Below are 22,626 nucleotides of genomic sequence, written 5' to 3' on the forward strand. Positions count from 1 at the left end.
CACAGAAAGTTCTGTAGGCTGGGCTGTGCACTAGAGTCACTGATTATTATGAGCTCAAGTGGCTCAGGCTCTCAAGAGTGTCGGACCGAAATCAACGCGCTCGTACTGTGTCGCGAGCGGAGGTTCAAGGCCCGTTCTAAACAGGGCGCTAAGCTTCTCAAGCTTCTTGGACAATTGATGGTATGCCAAGGGCTTGGAGAATGTGACGAATAGTTCCCACTCCGTCGTGATTCATCGCGGAGATATCCTGTACAGGTGGACGAGTATGGCTCATTGTGTCGACCAGCCTGCTTTCCTGGCGATGCGATAGTAAAGGTCGCGTCCGACGGAGGTATCCCTATAGTCTGAGGAACTATCTTGGAATGGCCCTTGATAGCGCACATCTATAAACGCCTATCGGAAGCCGCCGTCGGTGATAACATCGTCCTGGGGAGTGGTGCCTCGACAACATTGGTTGGCTGGATTCACAGGAACGTTGCTGTGAGGATGCACTATGTAGGACATAGGGCGGGATCCAGCTAGACTGAATTTGGTATGGTTGCATACGCGAGATGATCCTCAGATCGAGGTAACAACGGCCGATGGAGTCAAACTGTGTACCTCAGTAGATCATCTCATCCGAACGGCTCCCGGAGGGGACCACTTCCGTCGTTCGGCAGATTTGCGCGTCGGAGATTTTATCATGGTCGATACCGCATTCGGGCCCAGGCGATCTCGTATAAGTAGTGTCAACGTAGTCGTGTGTTTTCCAGTGAACATCGCAGGCGATATACGAATTACTCGGAACAAGGAGGGTTTATACGCACCTCTTACTGACCTGGGAGAGCTCGTTGTTGATGGGGTGTATGTTTCGAGGTAGGAGCTTGATAAACCGCTCGTGGCGGTTATGTGTGGGCACAAGATCTTCTCGCGGCCTCCAGTTACGCGCTAAGAGAAAGTTCTGCAGGGATGCTATCCCAGTCGGTGATCCACTCTGTTGCGTACCCTATACTGAGACTGACGACTTGGCTGGAGCTGCTACTGCCAATACTCGACTGGTGCTGTGTTTAGGCACCGCATCCTATTGTGTTAGTCATGATGAGTGCTTCGCAAAGCGGTATTTAGGTTCAATCCGATCGCTGTATTCCTAATGGTCTTGCTAGAGACTTTGAACGGCCCTGTGGCTCCCTGGCAGAGCTTCCCAATGAGCACACTCAGCATGTCTCCATCTGATTTTCCGTGATCAGAACTGCTTGGACGTTTTGTTTGCTGGTTTGCGATGGTTTTCGCCTTGAATAAGTATGTCTAGCGAGCATAGGGGTCAGGTAGAAAATTGGTGATATGCCATTGGCGCAACGCAGCTTTCCTTCTCGTCATACCATCGTGTCGTCAACCGGATATAGTGTACCTATTATCGACTACAGTATTTAAAATGGGGTGGCAGTCTTTGTATGCGAACAGTTTGCTGCATGATCCTCATATAACGAGTAGTCAGAGCGACATTGTGCCTTGTATGAAAGTTGTTACTCCCAATTTTCTGACAGTTGATCCTTCATCACCATGCTCACCACGCAGTCGACGGAGTCAATTGAAACGCTCAAGGTCGAGTTGGAATCGGCAGGTGGGCAGTCCAATTTTTATGCTGTGGCCAACATTGTGCTCACTGGTGTCGGTGTTGGTATGCTCAGCCTCCCTGGGGCGGTTTCGCGGGCTGGTTATGCGTTTGGATTCGCTCTCCTTATTTATAGTGGCATCGTTGGTACGCTCTACACTCAACTGTTACGTGCCTGTATGAAGCCGAATACCCGAAACTATGAACATATTGGTAGGGATGCTTTCGGTCGATGGGGTGTTGTCGCCGTCGCGTTCGGGGTGAACGGTGGTTTACTTGGCTCGTGTTGTTTACTCGTAGTACTTCTCGGTGAAAACTCTTTCAAGCTCTATGATGGGATCCGCCTGGAATGTTGGGTTTTGATCTGGGTGATTGTACTCCTGCCTATCTCTTGGTTACGTAATATGAAACATGTTGGTTACATCAGTGGTACAGTAGGCACAGCTTCGGTCATCATCCTCATGGTGACCATTATCTACGCAGGTTTTGTTCGAGCCGCGGATGATGATGCTGGGATTGATTCTGTTTACGAACCGTATCCGAAAAGTGCTCTCGGACTGGGGATATCATTCGGGAGTATGACTCTCGCTTATACCGTTACATGCGCGAGTACCACTGTATTGCATGATATGAAGGACGCTTCTGCCCATCGCCGCGTCATCTATTGGGGAGTTGGCCTTCTTGGATTGGTGTACTTCCTAGTTTCGTTATCAGGTTACATTGGTTGGGGTGCGTCACTGAGTAAATTCCATAATATCATTGACGTTATCACTGAGGGGAGACCCACATATGGTCCGGAGGCGTATCTATGTATTTCTAGCATTTTGGTGCTATGTCTTACTCACTATGCCGTCTTGTTGAATCCAGTCAGTCGTATCGTTGAGGAAGCATTTCGGATTGATGAACATCAACTCTTCAAGTCATATTTGGCTCGAAGCACTTTGGTTGCTTTTACTGCTATCACTGCTATATTCGTGCCCAACTTCGAAGGTCTTGTCGGCCTCCTAGGATCTGTTTGCTACTCACTCATCCATAATTTCTATCCCTCGATATTTTACATTCGTCTCGTTCTTTTGGGCGAGCCGAGGGAATGCTCCAGGTGGATGATGATGATGAAGATAGCAGGACTGGGTCTTCTCATGATCATCTCTTTTATTGGCTCGGTGTGTGGTGTATACGAAGCCATTCCCATTCTAGTTAAGTAGTTGTAACATCGGGCTGCGACATAGCGGCTACGTTGTAGGAAGTTTTCCAGTTGACCGGTTGAATACATTTGAACTCGACTCGGCGATTATTAACGCCTTTCACCTCATCTGTGAAGTTTATGCTTGTATTCACATCAACTCGTCGAACCATCCCACAAGTCATCATTCGTGCACTGCTTTGCGATATCTGTGCGGGATCTTGATGATAATTGGGGGATTCGTTGCTGAAGAATACCGTAAATTTTACGGCGTAAAACGTTTGATTAGCATTCATACACTCTAATCTGTGATGTGGAGGATCGTCATCACTCTCATTTCCCATCGGTATTCTCGAGAATAGTGCGGTTGCGTTTTCTTGAAAACCACTGTGAAGAATCGGTTTATATGGCTTTCTATTGTTTCAGTTTTCCCCCGTCATCATGGAAGGTGAATCTATATCGTCAATCAAAGTCGAAGTCGAGCCTGGCAAACAGACTACCAGATCTGCAGTCATCAATATGCTGCTAACTGGTGTCGGTGTTGGCATGCTGAGCGTCCCCGGAGCCGTGGCAGAGGCCGGCTACATCTTGGGTTTTCTTATTTTGATTGCAACTGGTATTTTGGGTATCCTCTACGTTCAACTGCTTAGACTGTGTATGACACCTACGACGCAGAACTATGAAGATATCGGCCGTGATGCCTTTGGTCGAATCGGCCTTATCTGTGTGACCATCGCCCTGAACGCGGCTCTGATAGGAACAGGTTGCCTTTTGATGCTCCTGTTGGGCTCCAATTCTGTGAAACTCTTCCCTCAATTGGAACAGAAGTATTGGATACTCTGTTGGGGAGCTGCTATGCTCCCATTATCGTGGTTACGCACGATGAAACATGTCGGCTATGTGAGTGGTACCGTTGGCGTGGCTGCATTAGTGATCCTCCTAGTCTCGATCGTCATCGGTGGTATTCTCCACGCAGTAGATGAGAAAGATGTCCATTCCTATGACCCCGCGCCGCAGTCCTTCGTTGGGCTTGGTATCACCTTTGCTAGTATGACTTTTGGTTATGCTGTTTCCTGTACTTCAACAACAATCTTGCATGATATGAAGCACCCTCATGAGCGAAGTCGAGCGATATACATTTCGATGATTATTCTCATCATTCTTTACTGTATTATAGCCGCATCAGGCTATGCTGGTTGGGGTCATCAGCTGCTCACCTATGATACAGTCATTGATGCTATGGCCCCCACGGGCGAGAAAATAAGTGTCGTCGCGTATCTAGCCATTCTATCTATCCTGGTTGTATGTGCAACCCATTATGTTGTGCTTATGAACCCGTCATTTCGCATCGTCGAGAAGGCACTGAATGTGACAGATAAGCCTATCATCTGGTCTCTATTGATACGCACACTTATGGTTGGATTCACAATCATCATACCCATCCTGATACCCAGTTTCCAAGGTCTTGTCGGCCTTCTAGGTTCGGTTTGCTTCTCGCTCATCCACAACTTTTACCCCGTCATTTTCTGGTTAAGATTATCGTATTTGCGGGGTCGCCGTGTAGATTCATCCCCAAGAAAGATAGCAGCTATCGTGGGGTTAGGTTTCATCCTCGCCGTTTCGGCTGTTGGTTCGTCCTTTGGTATATACCAATCGATCATATTACTGTAAAGAATTTCTAGTAAATACCTATCATTGTACAAATTTTCCACACCTGGAAATTTCATCACTCTTTTATACTCATTTTCCTATTGAGAAACGGTCGCGTTTGTAACAACTCAACATAGTTTACTTAAGGCGATGCACGCCGACGGGCACGCCTGGATACAGCATTACCGATATCAGAACTGTCAGATGAAGTTGTGGAATCGTCACGATTCAAGTGTAGCCGAGTGTATGGTACTGGTGTTCTCTTGGGGAGGCACAGGCCGAAATATCTTCGGAAAACTCCTATCCAGAAGATCATATCCCACAGTAATGTCGCTGGCGCAAATATGTATGCGTACGGTCCATAAGACATCGCCGTCCACCGTAGACTGAAGTACTCTCCCCAGAGTAGTACTGGAATGCTCAAGAAGGACCAGCGGCTCTTCGCATCTAGACTCTTCACCACGGCCAGGCACGACGACAATTTCAGACTCAAACCAATGAACGCGATGGCGTAAGTGTCGTTGGGCAACCAAGAAGGTGAACGGAGACAGAATATGCCAAAGGCGAATACGATGCTCGGACAACCATGATAACCGACAGCTAGACTCCAAGGCAATACCGGCAAGAACACGGCAATACCTTCTAGGAGATACTGCAGTAAGCACCCAGAGCGTAACAGAGTGGATCGCATAAACCAAACCAGTAACATGTTACCGATCCAGAAAGCTACAGACGCCAAGAACATAGCTGTATGCATGTTGGTGAAGACTCGTTGCATGGACCATGGCAAAAGTTTCCTCTGCGGATTGATTGGACCGAGGTTGGTCTCGACAGAGGAGTCTCCCTGATTGTAGGTAACTTGCACTATGGCATCTTGTATGGATTGTGCTGACTCCAGCCGACCCGTATACACCGTCTCGTCGGAACTCTCGCGGGTGAGGGTATATATGCGACTGTTGTCGATGACTTCCACCTTGTCAACATCGGGTGCTCCTAGCACGGTTACAAGAACTTTACCATCATCATGAACGACAGGTGGCAGGATGATTGGAACAATATCCTTATTAGGCTCTATTGAGTAACGCCATTCCCTAGGGACTGCGGTCTCTGAGGTAGGCGAAGGCAGCTGTAGGAGCCGCACCACTCCGTTGAATTTGAAGTCCGGGATCTGACGAGAGCTATTGCCACATCGACTCAACGAGGGTTCATCTTACCTCCATCTCGAGGAGATCTTCAAACTCAGCATACATCCAGTGGCCCATCACTGTGTGGGTGTGCCCCGTCAGAACAACGTGTACGTCCAAGGCTTCATGTAAGAGTTGCGCGAACCGTCGGCGACTCGGTGGCTCTAACGTGCCTGAACAAAAGAGGCATTTTAGATGACGAAGAGAATCATATCACGCGTACCGAAGTTGTAGTGTGTTATGATGATAGTCCTCATGTGGCGTCTTTTTCCCAGCCACTCCTCTCTGAGCCAGGCCTCGGTCTCTTCAGAAAGTTCCCCAAAAAAGTGTCGACTGGCCCCAGCCGAAGGCGTGAGGTCAAGTCCAATAAGCAAGTAACCATTGACGGGTAACATCCAACTGCCGCCTTGATTTCGGATGAGGTCTGCCGACTTCGGCCACAACTGACGTCGACACGTGAGGAAGTCCGCCGTGCAGTCCCTACCTGCTCGACCATCTCACGATAGAAGTGGTTCTTCTCATCATCATAACCAGCAACAGCAAACGAGTCATGGTTGCCTCTGTGGAAAGAGGTCACGAACCATTGCGGAAATGCTGGGCTCACCGGACTGTCAGAATCGGACTGCCATTAGGAGCACACTCCTCGAGGAGCACATGACTGAGCTTAGCCCACTCCTCTGCTATAGGGCCGGGATACTGACCGCTCCAGGCCGCTACATTAGAGTCGACTAGATCTCCCCCGAGAACTGCAGTAGACCGATGAGGACACTATGTGATGGTAGAGGATCTCACCTGTAGCGACGAGGCCGTGGTCTTTAACCCTGGGGAGAAATTCACGACAGAATGTTGAGAGCTTGTCAATAGTCATGTTGTTGAACCTGAGTAGAGATATGCCGATATGCTCCCAAGCCTTGGGACCCAAGGGGTAAGTACTCACTGTGAGACATGTATATCTGAGATGTGTAGGATGAACGGTACGGGTTCACTCGCGACATCGCCAGCAGGTGTAGGAGATGCCGCGACCGAGTACACCACTAGTAATACTACAAGTCGGGTGAATAGTGCAGCTACACGAGAGACATTGAGGGTCATCTAAGAAACCTGGAAGACTATACGAGAACCCAGTCGTTTATCACGGCTATGGAGACCTCAGCTGTTGGCAACAATCTAGATGTAGCCCCCGACAGAGGTGGGAAAATAACCAGAGAGCTTCCTCCCCATATAAAACAACAAGTTTGAAGTTACTTTCTGAGACCCCTCACGTGTAGCGTTTAAAACTAATGCCCATTCTCTTAGTTTCACTCATCTCTCTTCTTGCCCTCGTCTTTATTCTCAGCCATTTCTCCGTTCTGGGCCCGGTTCCGAGGAGCCCTCGAGGGCCGTTCTGGTAGAGGTGCTGTGAGCTTCTCGTTATCGAGGATCGCCACATCGAGGAAATCTCTCGGCTGGAACTTTACTTCGGCTAATGTACGCCCATCCGGGAAAGTTTCGTGACTGTTAAAAACCTGCTCAGACGACCGTCACGCGCCACGAAATTCACAACTGGACCTCAGGTTCGCCCTAAGATATTACCTCCCCTATCCTGGCCATCACGAAGCGGCCACTCCTGTCCGGATAGATGAGTTTGAAGCTGAGCTTCTTGGTACGCCCACGAGACTCAGGCAATATGTCTTCAATCAGATCTGGAGAAATCAAACAATTAAAAGAATGGAAAAGACAGAGGGTGCGGGGATTGTACCGGAGATCTCCCTTAGGGAGGCATCGGGCCAAGTGTAGACCTGCAGCTCCTCGTCTACTGGCAACTCCCCGAGTTTGGCGAAGTCACCGTCATCGTGATGAGATCCCATGCGATAGAAGACTCGAAGGAGGAAGGGGCAGGTCTGGGCTCTGAATGACAGACAGAGTTGAAGTATATGTTAGAGCTCGGAATTTACCCTACTACAGGAATTCACCCACGACCCTAACGAGAATTATTTTTCTGTCATCTAGACGCGTAGTTGACCACGATTATCTACACTGTTGGACGATAGAGCCTATGAGTTAAAAAGGCCGCCCCGCAGTTCTACCTGTCAATGGCAATTCCCCTCCTACGCTGAGGTGGTGGCCCTGCTCCTCTGGGGCCTCCTCTAGGACCACTACCTGGAGGTGGCATTAGAGGTCTCCGATAGTCTGATCTGAAACAAATAGGATCATGCTAGGTGGCAGTACAGAAGTGGATGCAGACTAAGGGAACCACCGTAATGCATACCTGCGGCCTTCCTCATTGTAAGGGCCAGATCTTCTCTCCGATGCACGGGGTGCATCGGATTCCCCGCGCTCAACTCGACGAGACATGTCACGATGAGCAGACTGCAATCACGATAGCGAAGGCCACGAGCACCAACGCAGATCTCTACTGCTATCAGAACCACGCATTCACCTAGCCTTCGCTGTGTCAGCTCCCCCACCCTATAAGAGGCATAGCCCAATGTCTGGTGAACGAAACCCAAGGCCCTTGCTGCTCATTCAGCAGCTGAGCTAGGTTATGAAGAAGTTCTCAGTGTATCCTCGTGAAGAACGTTTTGAATTGCTCGTCTAAATGCTCTACAGGACTATATACCTCTAACCGAAACTACTCCAAAAACGCCGTGCATTTACATGCGTGAGTTGTGACCCCCAACACCCTCCCTTATCATAGCCAACAGTGCTCTCATGGTTGTCAGTAGTTACCATCACTAACCTTGAACTAACCGCTCTAATCGTCTTTTACTACCATTTTCCAGCGTAGTTGTCCACTGGCCACTACCGAGACAATTCTCAAGACCATATCGGCCAGGACCAGGTCACTAAGGCTCAACGTAAGGCGGTAGCAACACTACACTGTCGTGAAGATAGTGAAAGGGTTCGATCTCTCATGGTTCTCCTTGACTCCTCGTGTGGGATGTGCAGTCACCGCAAATTCGAGAGATCAAGAACGAAGTACTGTCAGTAGAATGTTGTCACTTTTCTTGGAAAACTCGAGCCATGATGAGCTCCAACAACAGCATCCTAATCAGCGTCAGCCGGCACGCGGCTCGGCAGCTACTGAGCTTCTTCGACAGACACTCGTGTGATGATCCCACACTGGAGTCTATGGTCCAGGACGGCCAGTCCACCATATGCAGCTGGATCGTCTTCGCTAGAGTTCTCATCCAGACCACTCCTTGGACTTCTCTTACTACAATAAAGGGATAAGACCTGTAGAGTGGTGACCTCTCTATCGCTAACGAACCATGCTAAGGGCACACGGATGTAAACGAGAATGAACTGAGGAACTCTACTCTGCCGAACCTTCAAGTCTCAATTAGAGTCTCGATTAGAATACCCCGATGTCCACGTCCCCAAGTTATCGGAAAGCCGGTGTCACGAGCTTGGATAAAAACCAAGAATCAAAGACACGCTCAAAAATATCAACTCTTTTCCGAGTTAGAAATTCCAGCGACTCGGTCTCGACAAAGAACTTGAGTCTTCACTAAGACATCCCGCAGAAAATGAACGCACCTCGAGCGCGAAGATTCCCATCATCACTACCCTAAACCAATATCATCCTTCCCGACCACCTCCGTTCAGCTTTCTTCAACGTCATCCTCACTCCAAGACTTGGAGCCCTTGAGGGCAACTCTCGACTTCACAGGCGGCAACCTTTTCTAAATTTTCACTCAGCCACCATCTTCCTGCTGCTGACGGCGAACACCCCTACCTCACCAGCTCAATGCATTAGATGATATATGACCACCGAAGTGACCAAACACCTACGGAAAGCAGACTCTTTCAGTTCGCCTTACACCAACTCAAAGCCAGCAGAATGTCAACTAAAACTTCTGATGTTTCTCAACAATAGAGACTACGTTAAGAGACCATAACACTACTGCACTACCACGAGGGAAAATATGCATTCATCATCAATAAAAGTAGATAGTTTTCAATGGTCACACGCATACACAAAAAAACAACGACGACGATAGGCGAAGCAGATGATGATGACGATATAGTGATAAAGAAGAACCTCCCGACTACTACGATGAAGGGGACCTAAACAGTAGTCAAGTCCAAGCAGCAACAGCGGCGGGGAAGGGCGGTTCATCGTAACGAGAGATAAATGCCGCTGGACAGAAGTCCGACGATCCACTTTAGGGTCGCGCCACACTCCATCATCGTAGATCCTTCTCCTCAAGTGACCGAGACTGGTAATAGTGACAGATTCTGGGAAGACTGAGGAAATACAGTATCATCAGAGATCAGCGTAAAACTAGAGAAAAATGATAGGAAGCTGCCGCTAGGTGAAATTCCAAGTCCTACTTGGGAAGACCAGAATTTTTGCACTTCTTCGATTCAACCCTAACAACAGAATGCTTCTCGTCAACCATCAAAGATTCCTTCTGCTCCTTCAAGACGTTCACCGGCTCAACCGTGCTAGTCTCGGAGACCTTATCAGTGGCGGCTTGAGAGCTCTCACTGGGACTAGTAGGGACTGCCACAGTAGTGCGACGCTCGACTCCAAGGAAACCACATGCCATATCGAGTGCTCTCTCATAAGTAACAGAACCTCTTTCAAAGATGGCAGACCGTCTCTCTTCACCAAGGGTCATGTCCAAACCTAAGAACAGTACAAAAACTACTAAGCGACGGAAGAGAGAGAAGGAAAACATCCAAACAAAATTGGTGCCGCGTCATACTTGTGTATTACTACAACTTCAGATAGAACCCGACATATAGAATCTCTACGAGTGTATCGAACATAAGGGAAGACTATTGCACTACATGTGATATAATTACATTACGAAAGGACTAAGGACGAATACGTTGTATACCCTACGACTAGTGAGAGCAATATTGTGGTTATTCCAGAGCAATCACCATAAAAATAATAGGATACTCAAGAACGACTCTACGACCCAAAACGGACAAGTTCGGCATCCTTTTAATGGTATCCAATACACGATATATTTATATTATCATACATGTATAAGTCTATAGCTATATACTATAATACAGATAGATAAAGGGGCGGTTCAACTCTATCGACAAGCCTTACCCTTCGCAGCGATCGCCAGAACACGATCCCTCATGCCCAGCATAGCACCAACCAGCCAACTGTCTTGATCGAGTAATACGTGGATGTCGAAGTCTATGGAATTTGGTATCTTCTGCAACCTTGAAGATAATACCTGATACCAGAAATGAACACACGAGCAGACATAGACTACTCACATGATACGTGTTGTTGACCTTAGTGATGACCATGTGCTTAGCGTTAGCGAACTCGTTCTTCTTCTCAGTGACGAGGTCACCAACCTTGTTTCGAACTGCTTCCTCCTTTTTCCGGAGGGAGCCTCTCATACCTTCAACTGCCTCGAAAGCAGCAACGGATTTACCACGAACATTCTGAACACATAGAAGTAAACAGCAGAGCAATCACCTGAGAGACTACTTACAGCAACATAGTAGTTGCCTTTGTCGATGATACCGTCAATGATAGAGTCGACTTTAACAACCACAGGCATACCATAGGCGTCAGCTACCCTTAAACTCGTGTTCACGAGAGGAATCCTTTCCCTGGCAGCTTGTACAGGTAAATTGGCTTGACACCAAGAGATGGAAGTGTTCACGACGGAGCTCAACATGTTCTACAACAGCAGCAGCAAGCCTTGCTTGAAGTCGACAGTGACGACGACAACCTCCGTGAGTGACTCTGCTAGATTTTAGATTGTTGCGCTACAGCGGAGCGAAGCATATCCTGTCCCATTGCGTCGTTTTTCGAGCGCTCGGCACCGTAAGGGATGCCAATTGCTACGATGTTCTCAAGGAGCGGTATGAATTTACGCTCATTTGGAAATTCCGGCCATCAGCGTTTTAATGCGAACTCCTATAATTTCGCATTCATCTCCCTACGCCTCCTCCTCCTCCCCCTCCTCCCGTCCTAGCAGCAGTAGCACTCGACGGTCGCCCTACGCCGTGAAGCGGACTCTACTGAAGCGAGTGCCGCCCTCAAAAATGCCATCATCAAACTCACTAGCTTCCAAAACCTTTCTCCCACTAGAAGTAGACTACACCGAAGGGTCGATCTGTGACGTCTGCGGTAGTCAAGATGGCAGCACTTTGGTTGAGGAGGGCAGTGGAAACCGTCTCTGCGAGGATTGTTGGGAAGAATCTAAACAGACTCAAGCAGCTGAGCTCAATGACGAGCGCACAGTGGAGAATGAATCTTGGGAGGAATCCAGTGACGACGAGGACCAGGATGGTGGTGTAGAAGAGGAGATGAATGAAAACAACTACGAATACGAAATTGAGGAGCCTGAGGAAGAGGACGACGACGATGATGATGATGATATTTCAGAGGATAGTATGTGCCCCGACTTTGCTCATCGGTCGGTGATAGCGTTGGAGCTCGGACGGGCTGCTCAGGACCAGGAGGAGCTCCGTCTCAATAAGGAGCTTCTGGATGCTTTCAGCAACACTGAAGTCAACAGAGATCTGTTGACTGAGATGTGTATCAAGAATGTTAAGGAGGAGGATGAGGAGGGGGGAAGGAGCCCAAGGCTCAGTCGATCAGCTTTTCGACCGAGGGCTTAGTTCGATTTTTCGATTCGGCGGCTTCCATGGCCGACACCCACATTCACAGTCTCCCTCTAGAGGTAATAGCATTGGGCGGATGATGATCGGGGGGGAACTCTCATGGGTCGCTTTAGATAAAGGCGTTCGATGGGCAGTCGAGCCACCAGGCTAACTACATCGGTTCCACCACGATGGAAGAAGACGACGACGACGAACCGATGATGGAGGACGATTGTGAGAGGAGGAGGAGGAGGTGAAAGAAGACGATGAAGGGGAAGACGATAGCCCATCAACCGCTGAGAGCGATGGGAAAGCCGACGATGATGAGGAGGACGATGAGGACTGGGAGACCAGTAGTCTGGCCGAGTACACTACAGAGGAATTATCATGTACTACAACAGGAAGGATGGCTGGGAATAGTAGCAACTTCTGTGTAGATATACGGGATCTCATGGCCATGCCACGGGGGGCCCTGTCCGAGCTCTAGGACGCCAGGTTCATTCCACTCTGTCAATAATGCATGATAATGATACTATTGTACCACTGTAGCCATCGTAGGGCTACAGTTTGTTCTATTGCTGACTGCTTTTATACAGTCCCATTCGCCTGAGTCTAAAGTTACCCTGTTCCTTTCCTTGATGATGATGCCGATGATTATTCTGACAATTACTTCGTCTCTAAGTTGTTGTCAAAGTTTACTACTTATACATTTCCCCATGGTGACAAATCGTTGTGTGTGTTATCGAGATTATGGTATAGAGTTGGAAAGTATTATACATCGGAACATTGTCTACGTTATGTAGACTATCCTCTCTTGGCCGTATACGAGTTCATGAACAAAATAGGAACCGCTTGAAGGCTCTATTGAGCTCTTTCCAACGCTGTATAAACCTTCCTGCACTTCGGATTGTGCACTGATTGTTATCGTCAAACGCAAAATTGGCTACATAGAGAGACGCCGTATGTCTATACGTATACTATGCACGTGACTTTATTTGTCTACTTATATCAGGATATGGTCACTCATTTCGGAGCTGCTGAGCTCGCAGTCACATTTCTATATTGGTTCTATCCTGGTGAAAATTATGAAGAAGCTTCCATATCGACAAGGTATCATTCAAGTGGGACGTACTTCCCCTAAAATATAAGCACACCCAAGGCAGTTACTTCGTCGTGGACATAAACATCGTTAACAGTGAATAGATGATTTTCCCACCACCAGTGTAGTACACGTGATTTATATAATAAACACAACACGAATGTATCAGCCAATAATTTCTCGGCCAGAGACCCGCTCCCTTTTCGTCATTGAGCAATAACAGCTTAGAAGTAGTTCTCGACGTAGGGGAGAGCCTCAAGGACGTGAACCTAAATGACACGAAGTAGAAGATGGCGAAGTCAATTGGACATTACCTTGGTCTCGCCACTGCGTCCGACCTTCACAATCTTGCCAGACTTGGGCATGCCAGGGGTCTCACGCTTAGTGATGACCTTCTCGCCCTTGACCTTAGCGTCATGCTTGAGGGCATCGTTGGCCTTGACACGGTTGAGGAAGGCCTCGTTACAGCGAGACTTGCGGACGTGCTCAATACGGACATGAAGGCGCTTGCGGAGCTGACGGTTGCCGACGACCTTGGTCACCTGAATGAAAACACTATAGGCAACAGACACGCGAAAGTAGGCGACGGATTGTCTAGATGGTGCATTACCTCAACACCAACAGCCTTCTGAGTGACGTTGAAGACGACACCAGTACGGCCGTGGTAGAACTGGTAGGGCATACCCCTCTGGATAGAGGCATCGGCGACAATGTCAACGAAGTCACCACGCTTGAAGGGGGTCAAGTAGCGGGTAAGGTTGGGAAGACCCTTCTCCCTGAAGCCCTTGGAGAACTTATCGCGGGTACGCGCTCTAAGACCGAAGGAGTGGGGCATGGTTTAAGGCTGAGACTCCACTGAGATAGACCGCGCCATGGGGCTTCGTACAATCATATCGATCGTCTGATCGATTTGCGCTAGCTCTGCGCAGGATCACCCTCGACGACACGGGAAGCTTGCCTTGTGTGCCCTTAGAGATCTCTTAGTGGGAAATAGCTGTATTGCCAGAGGGAGCGTATAACTCCTATGCAATGCTTGTAGGACATAATCTAGGGATAGTGGGCACGTGAGACTTTGACTACATATGCTGCTTCTACATCCATTACGCGGAAGAGCATATAGACGATATAACGTGAATATGACAGTGTAGAAGAGTGAGTGTCAGTTGCTATTATAATGTACACTGAGATAGACCATGAATAAATACAAAGTACATAGAATGCTGGGCGATGGGACCTATGGTAGCGTTTTGCGAGGGCAGAACAAACACACAGGGGAAATAATCGCTATCAAAAAGATGAAGAAGAAGTACCAAAACTTGCCATCACCGATACAGGGAGTCGCTGACAGATACTACTCCTGGGATGAGTGCATGGCCTTGAGGGAAGTCAGAAGTCTACGGAAACTCACACATCCCCACATAGTACGACTAAAGGAGGTCATTCGAGAGGCTGATGAACTTCACTTGGTAGATTGGGCCGATCGATGTTGGAATTATGAAGTTGTAGGTGTTCGAATTCTTAGAGGGAAATCTATACCAACTCTTGAGGAAAAAAGAGAACGCCTTCCCAGAAGCCCAGGTTAGGCTGTACATGTATCAGACTATAATGGCATTGGACTTCATGCATAAGCACGGCTACTTCCATAGGGACCTCAAACCTGAGAATTTACTGGTACTGTCACGGACCGTGGAGTAAGTCGACACGGTGACAGGTGACCAGAGACTTGCTCAAATTGGCCGACTTCGGCCTGGCTCGAGAGATCAGGTCGCGACCGCCCTTTACAGACTACGTCTCAACTAGATGGTGTTGAATCGTTCAGACCACGTCGTTGCCAGCCCGGTGTGAGCAGGTACCGAGCTCCGGAGGTCCTACTTAGAAACCCTTCTTATAATTCACCTGTGGATCTCTGGGCAGCTGGGGGCATCATGGCAGAACTATACACTGGTACTAACTAGAGTAAGACCAGAGCACTCACAATGCTACCAGGTCGACCACTATTTCCTGGCTCTTCTGAGACTGATGAACTGTACAGGATCTGCACAGTGATCGGAACGCCAACGGCAGAGGTGTGTCGAGGCCTGCCCTGGTCACTATCATGAGGAGTGCAGATATGGTCCGAGGGCTGTCGCCTAGCATCACAAATGGGGTATCGCTTCCTCCCATGTGAGCCTACTGACCTCACAGACTTGGTCCCGCCAGCCTCCAGAGATGGTATTGACTTCATGAAAGCAGTACTGACTTGGGACCCCAGCAAACGGTAGTCTCCTTGTGTCTGTGCATAGGAGGCCCTCCTTTGAAAGGTTAACGGCGCACCAGTGCTTGAGCCATCCTTTCTTCGCGACTCATACAGCAGCACTCCAGCGGCAGGTGGCTACAGCTATAGCGTCACTACCCTGTACAGTGCTGCCCACTACCGGTCACAGGCCTCCCTCAGGAGGAAGGGTGGGGACATATAAACCTATGGCCGCCATATTCACTATCTACAGGCACCACCGCAACAACCGCGACCGAGTTTTCCCCATACTGTCAACCTCGTACTTCCCTACAAGCAGCCCCAGGATCAGCAACGACCTCAGTTCCCACCGACCTACCCCCTATCAAGACGGCCTTCCCTCGGGAATGGATCGTCGAGTGCCGCTCATCGCGGGGGTAGTATGGCGTGTGGTAACCTACGACTAAAGTGATTACAGGTTGGGCCCCTAGTAGTTGCTCTGGTACGGCGGAGGGCGGCCGTCGCATCCCCTTGCCTGGCTTGCATGCTGGTGAGTGCTGCGCTGTGACTATCGCAGTCGGCATGATCTATTCTTAGTGCTAAATGAGCATGCTCCCACTCCTCACCCCTTCCCACAGTCCCATTCGCTGGCACACCAGCAACAGGGGTCTCAGTCTCACTGGCGTGTCTGTAATAGTGGCGGACAGCGACACGTGAGCATGCCGCGGTACCGGGCCGGGTCGATCACTGGGAAGGGCGGCCATACCCCTCCATTGGCCGCCCACTTCCCTCCGATGGTCCTACCCAGTGCTGAGAGCATACTGCCCAGCACTGGGCCCTCGAGGTCAACGGGTTTCTTTGGGGTCCAGGCCCAGCGAATGTTCCAGTTATAGTGATAATGAAGCTCGCCTGTGCATTTGACAAGGCACATCGTGGCATGTTACCATTCATGGTCTCCTGACAATCTCGAATCTGAGTTTACTAGTATGTGGGAGAGTCGTACTGGAGTTGCTCTTGCAGAGAGCATGTCTAGAAATGGATGAGGGCCGACTGCAGGGAGTAGTGGGCGGAGTTCAGCGGGTGAGGTAAGCAAGAATACCTGTTACCTGGTCTCAGCAAGCAATGCTGGAGGGCAGGAGGGTATATAATGGAGTCAACTTGTTCGTTCTCCTTCACCAGAGTCCATCAGAGTAGTCTAATGCTGCGCGGTTCACTCGGACCTTGTTAGTGCATAAGCGTTGCTATTGAATGGATTTGATAGGAGAGAAGGGACTCTCTGGAAGGCCACCCACGGCGCTGTGGAGGTTTGACGCTGGTAGCGAACGGTGTCGAAGGATGAGGTATCGAGTCTTGCTGAGTTGAACTATCACCACGCGATATACCTCAGGGGTTGGGGAGCAGATCCCTTCGAATGGCTTGTGTAACCACGCCGGTAAAAACTTCATTGAGGCTCTCACAGATTCTCCGAATAGAGCTGTAGTCTACAGCCTGTAGAACGCAGCGGCGCTGAATAGACCTTTGATCTGATAGTAAAATCTTTGTCTATTTAGCACGCATGTACACGAATCCTTTCGGAAGTGAGTGATGCCTGATGGCAACTATCAGCTGTAGTTGTGTTCATAATCCAGACCACGGCAACTAGTGCAACTAGTAAAGGCAACTAGTGCTCAAGTGTATGTGAGCATACGACGCCGGTCTAGTGAATTCTGAAGATGTGCTGTATTCGGCTGCCTCGAGGTTGTTAAATAATCCCCTGACGTACTTAGTGGATATGTGTAAGATTACACAGCCAATCCATGCATGACGTTTCGCAACGTTTCATAATTTTACTACACACGCAACAATAATCTTACAACCGGAAAACAGACAATTTTTGTTGAATTTCCCTCAACGGCAGTCACCAACCATCATCACTTACGACAACTCTACATGACCGCCATGCGACAAATGCTCATCTGTTGAACTTTAGTGACCAACCCTTACTTTCAAGTAACACCATCGTGAGTTTGTTTGCAGTAGCCTTTCAATGGTTCAATATGGTACAATACATTTTACACAATAGAGGCAAACAATGCATAGTGTCAGCTCTCAACCTGCATCCTCTCTCCAGCCTTGGTGGCAGCACTTCCATCAGCCTTCACTTCCGCCGCGAGCTTCGCAGTCAATTCGTGGCTAGTCTTTCGTTTCTTCTTCTTATCCTTCTTGGACTTCTTGCCCTTCCGGCTAGTAGCCGCTGACCGGGCCTTGCTCTGCGGTGATACTCCCCCTATCAATGGTACAGACCGAACAGGCTTGAACACGCTCATATCCGGGACGCTATAGGTGCTGTAGTCAGAGAGCTCAGCGGGGTCTATCTCGCCAAAAGCGGACTTCTTCTCAGCTAGGGACACGGAAATAGGTCGGCAGCCCCAGGCCCAATCTCTAAAGACCCATTCGGGCCGCCAATCAACCAGAGTGCTGTCATCGTTAGTCTCCAAGACCACCACATTGCGATCATTAGTGAGGCCAATGTTGAGCTTCTGACTTTGACCATCGGAAGAAGTCTCCGCTCGGACGTACTCAGACCTCCCAACTACAGCGCCATCTCGTTGATCAAGACGACTATAACGGACCGCAGCCGCTGAGAAATTACCGCAGCTCTCAACGGGCGGACCCTTAAGGCGTTGCAGACTCTCCTTGAGACCACGGAGGACAAAGCGGCCTCTAGATGTGCTACCACCAGCTGCACCGTTACTAACGTCGGCCCCACGAACAGCGCCCGATAGAGGCTTCCTCGAAGACAATCCGCCCCCGAACTTGGTGCTGGTGAACCCGACTTGTGTTGAAGGGACCGGGGCCGTCGAGGGACCGGACTCTGGCACCAACCGAGGTGTTGTTATACTAGTAGTAGCACCAATTGAATGGCCTTCATAAAGTTTCAAAACCAATGCAACTTGACAAAGTATTCTGAATGCTGTAGGATCTGTTATTAGCGGACATATATATCCATACAGCTTCAGGTGTTGGAGAGACCAGCACTCTCGAGCGTCACGCCGTGTGCGAAATGCAAGGTAACCACACTTGGCCGGTATCACCGAGCCACCAAGCCCAGAGGCTCTGACAACAACGGCCTTCTGGAGAGCGTCACGCGCCCGCAAATGGCAAGGGATGGCCTCTCTTGCAGCTCGCAGGAAGGTCTCGTCAGAAGTGACCAAGTCGGGTAGCCGCAGTACGCAGATTATCCGACAGTCCACATCGCTGGGCCAAGTCTCATGCCAAGACCCATCCACAGCAGTGCCATAGGCCACCGTTGGGGGCGGTACCGTTGCCTGGCCCCGAGCATTGGCAACAGCTCGGGGGGCAAATTCGCGCTTTAAAAGAATGTGCTCCTCGAAGGTGGCCTCACCCCATTTGACGGTCGGTAGCCATGCCGGGTCTCGTAGTGGTCGGACATGAGAGACGTACTTCCGTGGACAGTCGCAACTGAGCTCCAAGACGTTACCTCTGTCAGCTGCGGCCCGCGGGTCTGGCCGCATAGCCTTGCCGAACTGGACAACAGGTTTCCCCTTGCGGGGAGGGACGACGCTTCGAGCCTTGGCCTCTCGCGGAAGACTGTCAGGCGAGTCCTCGGGAGGATCATGCTGACTGCTTGGCTTTGGGTGTCGAGACAGGCTATCTTCACGTGGACGAAGGGCTTGGTCGTCAACTATGCGGCCACGGGTCTCATCCTGTTTAGCAGGCCGAGGAGCATCTTGACCGCTCCCTCGAGAGCTGCTGTTTACGTAGTGGAGTGAAGAAGAGCCGTCTGGGGGATCTCGGGAGGAGCGGACGTCATAGTAGGAGCCGCCACCTCCGCCAGCTGGACGATCAGAACGGTCTTCTCGGCGTCTGAAGAAAGAGAAACAGCTATCAGCCTCCAGGGAGAAGAATGATACCAGGCCTCACCTCGACCTATGATCGGCAGTATCACGCCTCCTATAATCGTCGTCGTCACGCCTCCTATAATCGTCGTCGTTACGCCTCCTATAATCGTCATCGTCCCGCCTCCTATAATCGTCATCGTTACGCCTCCTATAATCGTCCTTGTCCCGCCTCCTATAATCGTCCTGATCCCGCCTCCTATAATCGTCCTGATCCCGCCTCCTATAATCGTCCTTGTCCCGCCTCCTATAATCGTCGTTGTCACGTCTTCGATGGCCATCACTGTCCCGCCTCCCGCGTCTATCGTCAAAATAAGAGGAGTATCCCCTTGAAGGAGAGGACCCCCGAGGCTCCCTCGAGCCATACCGATTCCGACGAGAACTGCTACTGCCACCCTCGCGGTAGTAATGCTGAGCAACAACAACAGTGATTAACACAATCGCCGACCTCTATCAGCCCTACCTCTTCCGTAGAGCTCCGACGCCGACTTACCCCAGCATCACGACTACGAGACCTCCGACGAGTATGACGCGTCGAGGGGCGGAGGACCACGTCGTCGCTGGACGGACTCCGAGCCCGGCCCTCACCCCGAGGGACAGTGCTCTCAGTAGTGGTGGTGCCTGCGGGGGACCTCGACCGGGACCGAGTCGACGAACCCATAGAGGAAGGCCGAAGCTGTAAGAGACCCCAATGAGCCAGCTCGCCAGAACAAAACATGGGTGGAGCTGATTGCTACGGGAAAGGCCTGTGAGAAGTATGATGCGATAGAAGAACAGCAATGCGGCCATCAATGCCAAAACAACAAGACTAGACTCGACGGTAGACGCCCACCATATCAGTTAGACGGGGAACCATGCCCTACCTTCGTCACGAAGACCATACAAGGTCTGATGAGCACAATAGCCGCTAGTTGCAGCTGGGGACCAAGACCTACTCCCCTAGTGTAGTAGTAGTGGGAGAAGGGAGAGCTGAAGCCGGATAGGTCGGAGCAACAAAACTGGATGAGCTGCGTGATAATAGTAAAAACAGGAGTGACTAGGGCCAGAGACCTCAAAGGCCCCCCCTCTCCCTGGATAACGACTCATCGAGATAATGTTCTCGCCTAGCAACAGGGCAATGCCAATACAGGCTTCTCAACGTAGAAGCCGATGACAGAAGGCGACGACTTTACCGAGGGACTCAATAAGGGCACGAAGGACACATCTCACTGATAAACCTCATCGGAACCAAAATACGGCCATTCCGACTGCTACTATAATATTTGCTATTAATACACGACACGGTTTTGGCCGGTCGAAGGGGGCGCAAAGAATTCTCCTCCTTCACCAACCGTTTCCTCTTGGATGGGGGTGGGAGGCTGACTCGTGCTGTGTCGTTTCATCATACCAGAAGATGGCCACGATGCTCCCCAGGCGGCCAGCCCAGCCAAGTCACCGTCCAGACCCACTGCTGCGGCTGCCGATACCGGCGGCACGCCACCCGTGGGGGTAAACGGTGACACCATAGAATTAGAGTCGCCCTGGCCAGACCCATAGGGCAGAGGAGGAGCCGAGGGTACCTGGCTGGCAGCCCCAGCTGCAGCTTGCATTTGCAGGAACTGGACAAGAGGGTTGGGGGCCTGCCTGAAGTTCATGTCTCGATGGAGATACAGAGGGCTGGCTGGAGTGTCCGGTATCCAATCGGGCCTAGCAGGCAAGGCAGGGCTTGGGGCAGGGGCACGGACCGTAGTCCACTCTGGTATCTTGGGCTCAAGGGTCGGGGCTTGAGGAGTACGAGGAACCTCCTTGTTGGCAGCAACAGATAGAAGCCGAGCTAATTCACTCCAGGCGGCATTGGTGTCATCGAAGCCCGGTAGAGGGGCAACCATCGACCCGACCATTGGGGGAAACTTGCTCTCCATCTGGTCCGCGGGGGACTTGCCGTTAGTGCTGGCTGATGCCGCGGTAACTCTATCTGCCGGAGGTCTCATATTGGTATCTGAGCAAAGTCGGCATCGGATATCCAGCAGGTGACGTTTCTATTACCTTTGCTCTTCCTCCTAAGGGGGTGACCTCCGGAGCTAACAACTGTGTTCCGTGCGGGGCCAGACTTAGAGTGAAGCTGGTCCGTCGTAGAGGCCATTTGGTTGAGCCCAGTAGCATTGCCATTAGAATTGCCCCCAAAGGGTCTCCGGTTGTCCTGGAGCCCACTAGACAGACATTGTGGGAATCCTCTCGGGCCAGACTCAGATTGACGTTGGTCCCGGTGCGACGGGGCCGCTGATGTGTACAAGGGATCGAAGCTTTTCTTATGCCTGAAGGCCCGACGTGAACGGCGAAAGAAAGTGACCAAACCGATGACTTACGTCCCATTGCTGGTCAGCACTTGGGGTTGTGGCTGTTCACCTGGATACCTTCTGGCCGCCTCCCAGCCCTGGTCTGCTCGGTGGTGGGGAGGATTGACACGATCGTCTAGAACCTGACCAAGAGTGTCGATACGGTGTCCACAGGACGCGTCGAGACCGGCCCTACTTTGATCACGTGGGGTAGTTTATTACGCTCGTCCACAGAAGGATTCGGGAATGCGACGAACTGGACATGGTCACCAATTTTGAGAGCTCCTCTCCAATCGATGATATAAAAACGGCGACCGGCCATATCGTGGTGACGTTGAAGACCGCCTGAGTCGCGCCCCGCTGAGCCTCCCCAGTAGGATATATTGCTATTACCATAAAAATGCTGTGGATCCTCCAATACAGTGAGTTCCCAGAGTAGCCTACCGCACTGCCTTATGATGGTGCCAGTCAGTTGTTTCTTCCGCTGGCCCATGGAGCTCCAGTTTCGGACGTCTTCGGGAACTGGGTGCTCCGGAAACGCTTCGTAGTAGAAGTCCATCACGTTGACTATGGTGACATCCGTTGGGTCTTGCGGTAGGTTGAGGTCGGTGCTCTTGGCGTATCCCAAGGTCGATGCGATGTCCGTGTAAATAGCATACCAGTACTTCAGCAGATTATAATAAAAAGTGTCGTCAGTGACGACGCCCTCCCAGGTCTCCCAAAGGCCTAGCTCAGAAGCTTTCTTACAGCTCGGACAGAACATAGGGATGCTCTTGGGAGTCAACTGCTTCCACTTCCTCCTGCACAGTGGGTTCACGCATATCACGTGTTGCGGAGTAAAACTAGCTTCGCCCAGAGGGTCATCGGAGAGGTTATCACCCGATCTCGGTTCATGTGGTGGTGTTGAAGGCATATCTATC

The 22,626-nt window shown here is 50.4% G+C and overlaps 10 protein-coding genes across 10 annotated transcripts; 5 read left to right on the forward strand and 5 right to left on the reverse strand.

Annotated features, from left to right (window-relative positions):
- Positions 1-1,539: 1,539 nt before the first annotated feature.
- Pmar_PMAR018613 (Vesicular inhibitory amino acid transporter, putative) lies at positions 1,540-2,796 on the forward strand (the record flags this gene model as incomplete). Its single annotated transcript, XM_002778127.1, has 1 exon — positions 1,540-2,796. The coding sequence occupies one exon, from the start codon at positions 1,540-1,542 to the stop codon at positions 2,794-2,796; it is 1,257 nt and encodes a 418-aa protein (XP_002778173.1).
- A 419-nt stretch (positions 2,797-3,215) lies between these two features.
- On the forward strand, positions 3,216-4,525 carry Pmar_PMAR018614 (Vacuolar amino acid transporter, putative; the record flags this gene model as incomplete). Its single annotated transcript, XM_002778128.1, has 1 exon — positions 3,216-4,525. The coding sequence occupies one exon, from the start codon at positions 3,216-3,218 to the stop codon at positions 4,443-4,445; it is 1,230 nt and encodes a 409-aa protein (XP_002778174.1). The 3' UTR covers positions 4,446-4,525.
- A 1,274-nt stretch (positions 4,526-5,799) lies between these two features.
- On the reverse strand, positions 5,800-6,555 carry Pmar_PMAR018615 (hypothetical protein; the record flags this gene model as incomplete). Its single annotated transcript, XM_002778129.1, has 5 exons — positions 5,800-6,051; positions 6,093-6,168; positions 6,213-6,354; positions 6,401-6,486; positions 6,542-6,555. The coding sequence occupies 5 exons, from the start codon at positions 6,553-6,555 to the stop codon at positions 5,800-5,802; spliced, it is 570 nt and encodes a 189-aa protein (XP_002778175.1).
- Positions 6,556-6,851: 296 nt separating this feature from the next.
- On the reverse strand, positions 6,852-7,959 carry Pmar_PMAR018616 (Histone deacetylase complex subunit SAP18, putative). Its single transcript, XM_002778130.1, has 5 exons — positions 7,857-7,959; positions 7,675-7,782; positions 7,347-7,495; positions 7,181-7,290; positions 6,852-7,113 (listed from the first exon to the last, which is right to left on the reverse strand). The coding sequence occupies exons 1-5, from the start codon at positions 7,940-7,942 to the stop codon at positions 6,907-6,909; spliced, it is 660 nt and encodes a 219-aa protein (XP_002778176.1). The 5' UTR covers positions 7,943-7,959; the 3' UTR covers positions 6,852-6,906.
- A 1,962-nt stretch (positions 7,960-9,921) lies between these two features.
- Positions 9,922-11,250, reverse strand: Pmar_PMAR018617 (hypothetical protein; the record flags this gene model as incomplete). The annotated part of the gene is made up of 4 exons (XM_002778131.1): positions 9,922-10,223; positions 10,662-10,794; positions 10,838-11,011; positions 11,062-11,250. The coding sequence occupies 4 exons, from the start codon at positions 11,248-11,250 to the stop codon at positions 9,922-9,924; spliced, it is 798 nt and encodes a 265-aa protein (XP_002778177.1).
- Positions 11,251-11,620: 370 nt separating this feature from the next.
- Positions 11,621-12,199, forward strand: Pmar_PMAR018618 (latent nuclear antigen, putative; the record flags this gene model as incomplete). Its single annotated transcript, XM_002778132.1, has 1 exon — positions 11,621-12,199. The coding sequence occupies one exon, from the start codon at positions 11,621-11,623 to the stop codon at positions 12,197-12,199; it is 579 nt and encodes a 192-aa protein (XP_002778178.1).
- Positions 12,200-12,225: 26 nt separating this feature from the next.
- On the forward strand, positions 12,226-12,668 carry Pmar_PMAR018619 (hypothetical protein; the record flags this gene model as incomplete). Its single annotated transcript, XM_002778133.1, has 4 exons — positions 12,226-12,261; positions 12,316-12,434; positions 12,467-12,570; positions 12,619-12,668. The coding sequence occupies 4 exons, from the start codon at positions 12,226-12,228 to the stop codon at positions 12,666-12,668; spliced, it is 309 nt and encodes a 102-aa protein (XP_002778179.1).
- An 836-nt stretch (positions 12,669-13,504) lies between these two features.
- Positions 13,505-14,115, reverse strand: Pmar_PMAR018620 (60S ribosomal protein L21, putative; the record flags this gene model as incomplete). The annotated part of the gene is made up of 3 exons (XM_002778134.1): positions 13,505-13,549; positions 13,595-13,822; positions 13,891-14,115. 3 exons carry the CDS (start codon positions 14,113-14,115, stop codon positions 13,505-13,507), a joined length of 498 nt encoding a protein of 165 aa, XP_002778180.1.
- A 358-nt stretch (positions 14,116-14,473) lies between these two features.
- Positions 14,474-16,986, forward strand: Pmar_PMAR018621 (serine/threonine-protein kinase MHK, putative; the record flags this gene model as incomplete). Its single annotated transcript, XM_002778135.1, has 9 exons — positions 14,474-14,586; positions 14,629-14,746; positions 14,787-14,971; positions 15,000-15,083; positions 15,130-15,224; positions 15,267-15,346; positions 15,389-15,537; positions 15,987-16,042; positions 16,880-16,986. 9 exons carry the CDS (start codon positions 14,474-14,476, stop codon positions 16,984-16,986), a joined length of 987 nt encoding a protein of 328 aa, XP_002778181.1.
- A 587-nt stretch (positions 16,987-17,573) lies between these two features.
- Pmar_PMAR018622 (hypothetical protein) lies at positions 17,574-22,619 on the reverse strand (the record flags this gene model as incomplete). Its single annotated transcript, XM_002778136.1, has 9 exons — positions 17,574-19,359; positions 19,417-19,577; positions 19,855-20,012; positions 20,255-20,279; positions 20,723-21,369; positions 21,417-21,685; positions 21,737-21,849; positions 21,903-22,051; positions 22,151-22,619. The coding sequence occupies 9 exons, from the start codon at positions 22,617-22,619 to the stop codon at positions 17,574-17,576; spliced, it is 3,777 nt and encodes a 1,258-aa protein (XP_002778182.1).
- Between the last annotated feature and the right edge of the window lie 7 nt (positions 22,620-22,626).

Source organism: Perkinsus marinus (genome assembly GCF_000006405.1).
Source record: "Perkinsus marinus ATCC 50983 genomic scaffold scf_1104296950436, whole genome shotgun sequence".
NCBI classification, from domain to species: domain Eukaryota; phylum Perkinsozoa; order Perkinsida; family Perkinsidae; genus Perkinsus; species Perkinsus marinus.